This window comes from Anser brachyrhynchus, assembly GCF_964034855.1.
Source record: "Anser brachyrhynchus genome assembly, chromosome: 11".
NCBI lineage: Eukaryota > Metazoa > Chordata > Aves > Anseriformes > Anatidae > Anser > Anser brachyrhynchus.
This window is the reverse complement of record NC_137706.1, coordinates 3569498-3582860: the sequence shown is the minus strand read 5'-3', so window position 1 is coordinate 3582860 and position 13363 is coordinate 3569498. Positions and strand designations below refer to the sequence as shown.

Genomic DNA, 13363 nt, shown 5'->3' with positions numbered 1-13363 from the left:
CGGGCGGGGGCGGTGGCGGCGGTGGAGGAGGCGGAGGCGGAGGGGGCGGGGTGCGGGCCGGCGGCGGCGGCGGCGGCGGAGTCAGCATCAAAGAGCCCCGATTCCTGCCGCCTGGGAGCCATGCGCCGCTGTCTGTAATGTCAGCGGAACAGGAGAAGGACCCCATTGCGCTGAAGAGATCCCGAGGTACGGCGGGGGGCGCCCAGCAGGGCCTAACTCTCGTCAGGGGGACACCGGCGGTGCCGCGGGATGCGCGCCCCGGCCCCGGCCCCGACCGCCCGGCCCCCGGCCCCCAGCCCCGGGCCGCGCTGCCCGCGGCTCCCTCACGGGAGTGGGGCCGGGGCCGAGGCTGGGGCCGGGGCCGGGCGGGAGCCGCGCTAAGTTTGCACGGTGGGGCCCGGCCCGGCCCGGCCCCGCGGGCTCCCGCAGCCTCCGGGCCTGGCAAGGCGCCGGCAGCCCCGAGCAGCGCCGCGCTGCCCCGCGGGAGGAGGCGTGCGGGCTCGCGGACGGCTGGTCTTGCTGTCCATTAGTATGCAGCGTGCGTCCCCGGAGCGCAAGGGAAGACGTCGGCGGTGCCACATGTCCGGGCGAGTGCCGATGCGGAGCCCGTAAATTGCACTCGAGTCTTCGCTCCCCTGCCCTGACCTTGCTCTCGCGTTGGGTTTTAGTTGGGTTTTTGTTTCTTCTCGCTGGGGAGCGAAGCGAGCCTCCAGTCTCTTCTTTCATTAGCAGTCCCGTTGTACGGCTCCAGCGAGGTTTGAAGTACGCATTTCTTTGAAATGCGCAAGGAGAAGGGTGGAAACGCGATATCTCTTCCGAGTTGGGCTGCACAACCGACTTTAAGGCAGCAGCACATCTCCTTACGTAGCGGCAGTTGTATCCTTGGAGTCCTTAAAAGCAGCAATGCAGTTCTCAGTGAAATCATGGGAGGTGGTGGAGTGACGGAGTTGGGTGAAAATTATGGCAAAATGATTCTGGATGGCATTTCTTGCTTCTCTTTTCTTCCCCTCCTGCGTTGCCCCTGGAATTCTATTGTTCCTGGCGTTTTAGGCTTTATGCGGGTGAGTAAGTGGGGAAAGGTGGGGATTCTGCTATCCACGTTGTCCCTGATTTACAGGTCACTTTTCTGAAACTGCTCTAGTAAGGTTGCAACCTTGAGAATGGGAGAATGAAAGTATGCAGCAGGGTTACAAAGGGGACTGGGATTCATTAGGCTCCGTTCTCAAGCCCTGATTCTGCAAATATTTCAGCCCGTACAGTTTCATGTGCCAGAGTTACCCGCCGAGCTCCATGGGATTACTGCTTAATATCAAAACTGTTCACGGGATCAGGGCCACAGAACAGGCTCACCAAATCTGGTTGAAATTTGACTCTTTTCAGTTTTCTGTCCATAATGGAAACTATATTCAGTCATTTATAATACTTGGGAAAACCTTCTTACTTCGAGCACTGTTTAAAAAGACTGTGGCACCTATCCTGTGAAGAGCTAGGCAGAGGCTTGCCGGTGACCATGGAACTACTCCATAGTGTATTTGCAGTATGTTAAGTATGGCATAAATTATACATATAAAAAACATAATCTCTGAAGGTGCAGAGAAAACTGCAAGTTGCGGTTCTCCTGGTTAACATTGAAAGCGTCTGTCTTGTGTGTGAAGTCAATGGGAATGTGGGATTTACTCCTGCGCCGCTCAAATGCGAATACATTGCTGAATACGTGCTGAAATATATTTCATCTATAACATAATAGGGAAATAGTTATCAGATGCGTATTTATCTCTCTAAATCCATTCACATATGTGGTGTCCCAGTCAAAAGGATTGTGTTTTTTCCTGCAAAATTAGTCTCAGAAGGTGAAATAATTTTTTTTCACCCTTAGTGCAAATATCACAATGTCCAAAATGCTCAGTACACATTTTAATGAAAAGCCTATGTGGCAGGTACCAGAAGTGACTTTCAGGAAAGTTTATTTTGGCTGCATGAAAATGACCCTTATTCACTCTTTTTTTGGAGGTATGTTAGGACTAACTTTCAGTTTCCTTTCATGTATAAATTAAATCATTATGAAATCCACAGGGAAAATGTAAATTTTTGGGGCTAAATTAAATCATTGGCCTCACACAGCGAGAACTGAAAATACAAAAGCTTTCTACGCTTCCAGCCGTAGGACTCAGTCCTGTAAACCTAGGCAAATGACTGGCTTTACCCATGTGAGTAACCCATGTGGAAATTGGTGGAGCTTATTCATCAATTTCTCTTATTAGAATTGTAAGGCATATATGCGTAAGTTGTTGAAGACCAAGGTCTCGGAGAGGGAACTTGTACACAATTTCATCAAGTTGTAGCTTCTCTAAAGCAAAGCCGTGCTCTCGTATGGTGCACAGTTATGTACTTCATTGTAGACTTAGTAATTGCTGTGCTGCTACTTGTTGAAATTAGTTAAAAGAAATCTGGATGTTTGTAACATTCTGCTATCAGCAGTTAACACTTTATATATTGAGAGTATGGGACCATGAGCAGGAGTGTATATTATGCAATTGTGAGGAAGGGTGGCCACAGTACGCTCTCCCACTGAAATGTATGCTAAGCATGTAAGAATGCAGGAGAAGAAGAAGCTGATGAGAAATGCAGAGACAGTTTTGAGCAAATAGTTTATCAAGAAGATGACTTATAGGATAGGAATTTAAGGGACATTCGTCATCTTTCATATAAACTTTATGCTGTGATCATATAGTATCCACAAGTAATGTGGTTGCAGTGCTTCATAGCTTGCTAAGTGTATGCAGGATTTTATATTCTAAATCAAGGCAGTAAGGATTTTTTTTTTTCCAGAGTAATCCCCAGTTATTCTGATGGTCGGTTGTACCAGCATGTGTTCTGCTAAAGCATGAGTGTATTTTGGGAACATGATAATGACTTCATGCCCTAGTCTCTAAAATTCAGACTTAAAATTTGCCAGTAATGATAGGTGTAGATTTGGGATGCCCAATTACCATATGAATGATTAAATGTTTTGGGAATTACATATATGAAAAAATGAGATGAAATTTCTGCAAAAGCCAAAGCCAAAAAGAACTTATTAAAGCCCAAGCAGAATTCGATTTTTATTTGAGGTAGGACTGGTAGTTTCCCTGAAACCTCTTAGGTCAAAAAAGTGCTGGGGGTGGAGGGAGGGCAGGGTGTAGAAGAAAAGAAAGGAAGTGCTCCATGTGAAAAGTCATTGCAGGGGATGGTTACAGGCCTCTTTTGACTAGGAGTATTGAAATAACTGTTGGATATTTTTGTTTGTATACAGTAGATTTAATTTTTTCCTATGTGGGAGATTCTGTGTTATGTTACTGTACACTCCTAAAGCTGGCATAGCTGTCTGCTGGGAATACTTGCCTAATGAGGAGCTGGTGTAATGTCACACATTATGCTTCTTTGCATAATGCTATTCATAATTCATAGTTATCTTCAGGTTGCCTTTGGTGATAAAGGCAAACCCATGTGTTCAGCTATATGCTTGCATCTTGATTAAGTTTGACTTGTATTCTGAATTTGAGTTTTAAATAACAGCAAATTTTTCATCCTGGATTGCCCCAGTCTTACTGTTCCATGCTGTTGCTATATTTTTATTTTATTTTTATTTAAGTAAACAAGCAACTATCTTAATGAGTCTGGGAAAAAATGAAGTAGCATATAGTTTCTTAATGTAAAAATATTAAAATGTGTTGCTTTGGTGTCACCTGAAAGCAATTTCCATACTTTGGCTCGTGGTCACCTCTGCGTTCCCAAATGATGGCAGATCCCTTGAACCCCAGGAAGGCAAACCTACTGGGATAATAAGGAATCTGCTAGAATCTTTTCTTTTTTGTCTATGGTCTTAATAGAGTTTTAAAAATGAAAGCCATAATTTATACAACTTTGAGAGCTTGTCCCACTCTTGAGGCAGAGATGAGTGCCAGGTGAAGTACAGATATCTCTTTGTATTGCTCAGAGTGAAATCAGGTGATCAATGAAATGAACAGTCTTTACTTCTTCTTGTGCCAGAGCAGCCGTGCTCAATTATACTATGAGATTTCTGCAGAATAAGGCAGTTTCACCTAGAGCCTCTCTCATTTTTGGCAGGTATCTTTTTGATTAAGTCTTGCATTTAGAGAAATTCAGATCTGATAAACTGGAGATCGGTCTAAACAATATGGCAGGTTTCCAGTGGTTTTCATTCACACATCTACTGTTGTTTGCTTTTTCCTTCATGGCATATTGTAATGTACTGTTGTGTGGCGGTACAGTGAGTTTGATTAATGCCGTGTCTGTGTAAGTTAAATAGGAGGCGAATATTAGCATGGTTTTAAGCAGTTCTTGAAAAAGTTTTATGCTTTACGCAAACAAGAAATACTTCTGACTGGTGAAGCAGAGATACGAAGAACCAAGGGACTGATAAATGTAAAATAAATGGAAAGCTTTATTGAAACTGTAATGAGCATGAATGGGATATTAGAGTGGTAATAAAGTCGGGTAGCTGTGTGCGAGGTATGCTAACTTTTACCTCCAGGTATTTGCTTCCTGAGGATTTACAATGTAGGGCACCAGAATTAATGCAAGTTCATTATTTGTGACAGATATCTCTTGCTATGGCAGGCAGAGGCATACGTCTAAGAGAACTAATGCAGAATTGCACTGATTGAAATTTTGTAGGTGGTGACAGTGGATTGGATGGGTTAGGAGGACCAGGAGTACAGCTCGGAAGCCCTGATAAGAAAAAGCGCAAAGCAAATACACAGGTAAATTCCCTTTGATTCTTTTGATTTCTCAATAAGTAGCGTACTCAGATGTTGTTTGCTGGAATGACTATCTTGCTCTGTTCAGAATATCAGTCTATTCCCACAAATAGCGTTCACATACAAAATATTTTAGTTGTACTGCGAAGCAGAAATCTTCATTTCTTTGTCACCTTCGTGAAACTTCATCATACTAGTTACTCTCACTGAAGTTACTTTAGGTCTCTGCAGGTTACTGAGGTCCTACAAAGGAAGGAGTGCAGTGAGACTGCAACGACTTGTATTTTGCCATATGGATTTGATTCTGAGACAGGCTTTCTCTTAATGACTTTGTAGCCATTGGTAGAATCTGTACAGCACAAGTAGTTGTGATGAGACTACTTTTCTTCTTACTTTTATTCCTATATATGTAGGTTTGTGGGCCAGTGCATCAGTGCAGTTTGTTAATGCTTTGACCAAACTCGTGGCATATTCCCCAAGTGGTTTTCAAGCAAAAGTTATCAGGCAGGTTCGGCTCCTTTCCAGTGTATCCTTGCAAACTGTCATTTCTATATAGTTTGTTTTCAGAAAAAGAAGCCTGAATACAAAACATCTAAAGCAATTAGATATCTGTAGTGCAGAATTTTTCTTTGTGTGTTTATTCAGCTTGGAGTGAGAGTATCTGTTATTTTTTTACTGTCCAATGAAAGTAATTGTATTTATACAGGTCAAACAATCACTTCTTGTTTGGCCTATCCAGAATCCATTGAGATGGGAATTTGTTTTCTTAAGTTTTGTTTTCTTTTCAAGTAGTCATGGCAGAACCTGCTCTGAGAAATATCCAGTTAATTTCAGGGTTTCAGATCTCTCTGCTGTTGGAGTTTTTTCTTGTGTTCTGGAATGGCAATAACCGCAGAGGGGAGGCAGATTAGTTTCTTCTGTTTTCTTACGAGGCTCAAAACTCGCAGGACAGCAGAAATTTGGAGTGGGGGAAGGTATGTTCAGTCTTTGTTTATGAGTATGAGGCTGTGCTTTCTGAAAGCAGCTAGCACAAAGAGTTGAGGTGAGGGTGTACTAGCTAGATGTTGTCACAGGCTGGTCTAGAATGAAATTCAATTGTATAGCCACTCCGATGACATTTGAGCAGCCCCTGGGCTCTATTAGACACTTGATTTTGCTTTGTAACCAGGAATCCTTGTATTTTTTACCTACTGACAATACTTCAGACAGTCCACAGTCACTAGATACACTTAAGGGACTCCTCTGGTACATAGGAGTCTGTGTATAGGAATTTTCTATATTCTATGTTCTCTACAGTTGTTTTATTTATTTTTTTAGGATTATAGTAACATTGGTATTTTAGGTTTGTATATTCTCCTAAAAGTGGGGTGTCTTAAAAGATATGTATTCAGCAAACTGAACCCAAAAATGAATCTAAGAAAATTCTCTAAATCTGCTCTTCAGCACTTGGAACATGTTGTGCATGTGTTTAAATGAAACGTGGCTTTCTGTACTGTTGCTTTTCTTAAGTAGAAGATGAAGGGGGGGGGAAAAAAGTCACGCATTAAGTAGTGTTTCAGAAGCATGGTTGTGCAACTGTACAGTTCCTGAAACAACACTGAGATTACTATAAACCACTTGGTCATTTGGAGCCCTAAATCTTCTCTCCCCTCCCCACTGAAATTTCAGATAGCCTGGCAGGGTATAGCGGGTGAGCTGTACACAACAGCTGAACTGTTCTTTTAGCAGTAGTGCTGCTAATCCAGAACCTTGTGGTTGGTCTCTCTTGCGGGGACATAGTAAAACTAATTTAAATGTTGTATTTAAAATATTTTTAGGGATCATCATTTCCACCTCCATCTGAATATGCTCCACCGCCGAATCCAAGCTCTGACCACCTTGTAGCTGCAAATCCATTTGATGACAACTATAATACTGTGTCTTATAAACCACTTCCTTCAGGAAATCCGTATTTTAGTAATCCCGGTTATCCTGGCTTTGGAGGCTATAACACTTTCAGAATGCCACCTCACATGCTGCCCAGAGTGTCCTCGCCATATGGTGGTTCTTACTCCCTCAGAAACCAACCACACCCCCTTCCTCAAAACCCTCTGGGAATGGGCTTTAGCCGACCCCACTCTTTCAGCTTTGGCCCACACGATAACCCAGGTTTTGGGAATCAACCACCGTATAGCAGTGGTCAGATAAATCAAAATGTCAGTATGCCTGGTCAGCATTTCAGACCAAATCCTGGTGAGAACTTTGGCCATTCTGGACAGATACCTCACCCTGATGTGCCATCTAACTTTGGTCCTGGAAACAATCCAAATTTCCCAAATTCTCAGCTGGAGTCGAACCATTCTTTTGTTCCTCCACCAAACACCTACAACCAGGCAAAATCATCAGCACAAAAGCAAGACTTTAGTCAAGGTGCAAGCAAAGCATCCAGCCAGAACACTGCTGCTCATCAGCATCATCACAGGACAGAGGACATTGTGAGTCAAGGTAACAATGACCTAAAAAATGTCACACGAAACAATGTGGTAAATCAGGATAATAGCCATTCCAATAGCGCTGATAACACTAATGCTGGTCATTCAAATGGGACGCAGAGTAAGTCCCGCCAGCCTCGAGGTACCGCTGAAGGATGCAATTCTGAAAAGAGCAGCAAAACTCCCCTTCATCCCAGTCGTCATGGTCACTCGTCCTCTGAGCCCGTCTATCCATGTGGAATTTGTACACATGAAGTTAATGATGACCAGGATGCCATCCTGTGTGAAGCCTCTTGTCAAAAATGGTTTCATCGAATCTGTACAGGCATGACTGAGTCAGCGTATGGCCTTCTTACAGCAGAAGCATCAGCAGTGTGGGGCTGTGATACATGTATGGCTGACAAAGACGTCCAGCTAATGCGCACTAGAGAGACTGCAGGACCACCCGCACTGAATACGGATGGCTAACAATGTAAACTGGTGGTCGTGGTTAAAATTCTTGCTCCGAAGATCTGGTTGCAAATTGGGTACTTCACTTTCTGCAGACAATCGGTTGTGTTTGATTGCTATCATCTTTTTTCCCCCTAATCTGTTTTCATTCATAAAGTTCCATCTCAGCTTTTGTACTCTTAGTTTTATGTGTGCAAATATTTTACAGGGTTGAATACTTTTTGTTTCTGATTAAACTGTAAAACATAACTGAGAACTGATCAGAAGTAGGAAGTGCATTGACAACTTTATTGAAGGCAAAAATGTGCCTGTATGAATAGCCTCTAATTTGCTAGTATTAACGTGTTACCTAACACTAGCATTTAATACTTGGTTTTAATGGTACTATGTATGCAAGTACTCATTGCATTTTTTATTTTTATTTTTTGGCGAGTGTCCATTACTGATATTCTTGCTATTATTTCTTTGATTATAGTGGAGATGTCATGGAGGAATGTGCAGTGCTAAAAGTTTTTAATTTTAGAATAAATACAGGGGATTTTGTATGTGCTTTTTCTTATTTTTGCAGTAGAGCATTAACATGATTCTAAAATCAATGATTTCATACTTAGTAACACAGTGAAACCCACTAAGTCTTAAAACTTGGTATTTCCTTCAAAAGGCAATGATCTCTTCTCAGCAAATACTTGCTGAGGACCCTTACTAGGTCTTGCAGTAGTGGAAATAGTTACAAACTATCATTACATTGGAACAAGTTAGATTGAGTTTACAAAGTCCAGTGCTTTAAATCTAGAGAATACCAAAACTAGGGTTGCATATGTAAACTTAATTAATTTATCTTAAGCACATATATTAAGATATAGTCCCTGTGCAGTTGTGCACCTCTCGTTCATCCTGTCTTATTGGTGGTTCTAGTCTCCAGCCTCAGTGCTGCCTGAAGATTGAGAAGGAATTTACACAGGGTAAGTCTTGCCCATCTCCTAGGGCTTTCAGATAGAGCCTGCTCGGTCATCCTGAGCTTATACAGTCCTCTTGGCAAGAAGAAGGGTGGGAGGCAATGGAGTGTGCTTAGCACAGACTGAACTACAAGACAATTTCACCAGCAAAGTCATAACACTGAATTCCCACCACTGCCTCAGCCAGTCTTGCAACTTCATGGGGACAGAAAATCTAGGGTGAAGACAAATACAACTCTCATGTCAGGTGAGTTTAGCTCACATCAGGAGCTAGCAAGCAGAAATTTAGCATTTTTTCTAAACTTGAGATCCTACTGATAAGTATGAATGGCACTAGAGCTTCATGTTTGATTCTAAGAATTCTCTTTTTATATGGATAATTTGATCTTATTCTTGATTTCAGAAATACCCCCACTCTTTTTCTTATCTGTTTTTTTTTTTTAAATGTGGGGAAGCATCTAGCCTTGAACACTTGGGCCTTAGCAGGGTGCTAAAGTTGCATATGCAATTGAAAATGAGTGTTTCTGTAGAGAAAAATGTTATTTTAACTTAATAAAAGGTAGTACTGTAATAATAGTCTGTCTGTAATACTCACCACTGTGCTGGAAACTTAATTGGTGATTGTTTGAAAACTAGATCATAAGCCAAACGTTACAGGTACTGATCAGTTTCCTTAATGTAATAGAAGGTGTTCAGATCTGTGGTGATGAATAGTGTAGGAGCCTATGTAGAATATAAGCAGCTATATTTAAAGGCTCTTTTTATGGTAAGTTATGCAAATGACCGAAAAGTAAGGCCTGTCTGCTACTTCACCATTGTGTTGATTTTTAAATGGGCTCTGCTGCAGTACTGTCCTGGGAGATACTCCACGGATGTACATAACTGTCCTTTTATTTTAATACTGATAACATTTTTATACCTTTTTACTGGAGAAGTGTAGCATTGCTCTCCTTTTCTGTAATGCCTCTCATCAAGAAAAAGGAAGTGTTCGAAGTGTAAATGACAGCTCATATCTTGAGGATTTCTTGTACTGTGATGTAAAGGAAGTGTAAGGCAGATCCAGAGCTCCTGTTTTCAGCACTATTTGTTTTATTTAGTACAGAGACTAAACTTCATCTTGTTTTGTTAGAGGTGTGATGGTAAAACCAACCAAACAAGCGAATAAAAACAACCTCTGTTACAAGAGTTGTCATCTTCAGTAGATTTCCTAATGACTGACTGACTGTTAAAATTTACTTTTGGTATCTAAAGTAGAAATTAAACCAAACTTTGTTTAGATAAATTGTTTCCTAGAGGAACAAATAAAATCTCTGCAACAATTTACACTGTGAAGTTTGTGGAGCTAGCTCAGACTTAGAGCAATGTAAATGAAATCAAGACTTTGCTCAGTGACTGAAAGTTCAGCAAAAGTTCCCACGATGATATTGTTATCCAAGTAGGCAGTTCACAATGCCCTTCCAACTGTGAGATGTTTGGGGCAGTTATTCTCAGACGCCCAGTTAATGTTTTAACATTTTGGAGCAGACATACTTAAAATAGCCATGTAATTTTTGAAATCTCTTCCCTTAATCCTGTTTCAAGTTAAGCAAGTATTTTGTATATAAGTTAGCAAGACATTGTAAGAACACTATTTAAATTCTAAACTTCTACTGGAATATAATTTTATGAGTCTTTAAATCATGTATCTGTGAAACTTACTCTAACAGTTTATTTCACTTTTTCTAAACTGGTACCATGGTGGGCTTGTAACCCACTGAATTTTCTGTGTATTAACCTGCAAATTCAAGGCGTTAGCAAATGACAGTTTAAAAACAAAAAATAAAAACGAGCAACAAAATCAAACTTGTTATCATACTGATCACAGAGAGAGGACTGATTAGGATCTCAGAAAGTCATCTGGCCAATATATTTACGCTATTGATATTCTCTTGGCATACCTGGACTTCTTACCTAGAGAGAGAGAGAGAGTTATACTTTTGTTTTTCTCTGCATGTATTGACTAGTAGTACTTTAAGTATGCACAGGGAAAACAACAATCATGTTTTATTAGTAAAGTACTAGGAAAATGTCAGCTGGTTAGAATTAGAAATTAGTTATAGAAGGGGGGGAGGGCTGGTTAGAATAGGTGAGCTTTTTTCTAATACTCTACATGAAACAATTTGTATTGAACTATCGTGATTATTTCATTATTAGTGATTTTGACTACTGGTGCTGCACACCAAAATATCACAAAGATTTTGGAAGTCTTACAAACCTTAACATTTTGTGGGAAAGGTCTATATCCTTTTCAAATAGCTCATCACGTTCAGAAATGTAGCCTATACTGCTGAAAATGTGTTTTTTTTCTTTTTTTTCCCTAGGCTGAAATAACTAGGTGTAAACTGGCCTAAACTGCCCTTAATACTTAGTTTTTGCCAGAGACCAGTTTTAAATAAGAAAAAAAAAATATTCTCTTTCAAATACTTTATTGCTGTTAAGGTGTGTATAGGCTAGAGAGTAGGTGTCATGAATCTGGTTTCTGGCTGGTTCACTGATTGCTTCGACAACTTGAGACAAACAGGTTGGCTGTTTGTGCCTCAGTCTCTTCTTTCAGAGGACTGGACTAATGCTTATTTCTAAAGGGTGTTTAGAGGCCTAATTATTATTTGAAATCTTCAGATGAAGGAGACAAAAGTGATAAGGTTTTTCTTTGTTTAAAACAAAAATATAATGCTGGGGGCTCCTCAAAAATGAATACACTTTGACTTTTTTATTTATTTTTTGTCTAAGAACCAATTTTCTAAGTACATTTTTCAAGCTTAGCTTCAAGTATGTGATGAAGTCAGTGGAACTGCATGCACGAAGTCAAGAATATTTCAGAGCTTTTGCAGTTCTGGGCCTCTGATGTTTATAAGCGAAATGCTTTTTATGGTTTGAGATTTTTACAAAATCAACGGTGTTCAAATGTAGCACCTCTTTAACATTTGTCTTTCTTCAACTTAATACGGTAACACATCTGCATTAAATATGTCCCTTTCATTTTATATATAAACATTGCCTGCCAGCAAATATTTGTGTAACATTATTAAAAGAGGAAGTCATGCTTCTTATCATGTTGTATGTGACTTAAATGACTGTTTCATATTAAAACTAATCTTTCCTTATGTACTGCTTAAATATACCTGTTTTGGGAATATCAGTTCAGTACTTTTAAACAATCTTGAATGTGTTCCACATTGGTGACATGTATTTTTGCAACAACTTTTTTGTTTCAATTTTAAATTAGAGCATGTCTAAAGTAATACATGCATTAGTGCTGTGGTGTGTGGCAAAGTTAATGTATGTAATTCAAATTGGAAAAAAGTTTCCAGACTTTGTCCAACATGAACCCTGTGGCGAGGGATTAAATTACTATGTAATACAAATTATTTCATATCATGATGTGTTTTAAGCTACTCTATGAAGTATGTGATACATTATTGTTTATGGATTGGTAGCTGGCCTGGTATCTTGCATAGAATGAGGTATGATAGATGGTAGCAGTTCATGATAATTAAAACAGACTACATTTCACAACATGCTGCACTTAGGTGCATTGTCCTCCTGTTGCTGTAACTATTAGCATGAATTCCTTGACGGTATCCACTGACAAATGGGTGAACATGTAGGTAGTAAGCTCATGGCTGTGAAAATCCTATTCTGACGCCCTTTACTTGGATTACAAAACATGATTTATTTTTTTTAATCTATTGGATGTGATTAGATATATGCAGGAAGATGTAGAACTGGATGTACTTTAAAGTTATTCTGCAATGACTAAGTTTTGTCTGAAGCTTTCTATATTAGAATAGACTCTTCCTTAAAATTGGAAAATTAAGTGTACTTAGCAGAACTTTCAAGGCAATATAACTGTCCTACACTACATACTGAGTTATGCACATTCACTTCTTTGTATGGAATGCCTCCAATTTCTTGTTGCTTTATATGGAAATAAAGGGTCTCTTTAGTGCCCTAGTGTTGTGTGTCATCACTTCTGAGATAATAAATTCTGAATGGTGTTCAGCCTCTTAGAGGTGCTGCCTATAGCTTAAAGTATTCAGTTTTGCCCTTAGCCATTTCTGAACCAGTGAACTTATACCAAGACCATATGGAGCACCTATTTTTGTATTGTTTACTGTACATGATGAATTATCCTTTTCATGTTCAAACAAACTGTAGATCTCAGAATAAGTTTTGATCCAGCCCCACCTTTTTCCTCGGAGGTATGCTCACTGTATTTCAGGAATTGCTGTATTGGAGACAGTTCATGGTTGGAGGCATGAGAGGTGTTGCCTTTATTCCTGGAGACTCTTATCTGCTAAAGGATGGTCTAAACCTGAATTTCCGTGTAACTTGAGTAGGGCAGACTTTTAATATATTTGTTCTTTTCTTATTTTCTTTTTTTTTCTGAAATGTGTAGTAGTTGAGGGATTTTTACTTGAAAGACAGTCTGTTCTCCAAGCCTTTGTATATGGCCTTTAGAGCAGATGCTGTGTTCTTTAGGGCCTTCTGACTTGGACTTTTTTGTCCATATTTTCCTTTTAGAGATAAAAATTTTTTTTCAAAAGTGAGTTGAAAAAGGTAAGTTACCGATCTACTGCCATCCAAGCAGTGCAAAATATGAGCTAATTAAGAGTGTTGACATTATTTTTTTATAATGATGTGGTATTTGACCCTTTAGAAGAACAATTATAAGAATCTGAATCAA

The 13363-nt window shown here is 39.9% G+C and overlaps 1 protein-coding gene across 1 annotated transcript; it reads left to right on the top strand.

Moving 5' to 3' along the window:
* The first annotated feature begins 31 nt into the window (after positions 1–31).
* On the top strand, positions 32–12628 carry PYGO1 (pygopus family PHD finger 1). Its single transcript, XM_080551752.1, has 3 exons — positions 32–186; positions 4678–4763; positions 6578–12628. Exons 1-3 carry the CDS (start codon positions 138–140, stop codon positions 7697–7699), a joined length of 1257 nt encoding a protein of 418 aa, XP_080407878.1. The 5' UTR covers positions 32–137; the 3' UTR covers positions 7700–12628.
* Positions 12629–13363: the final 735 nt, after the last annotated feature.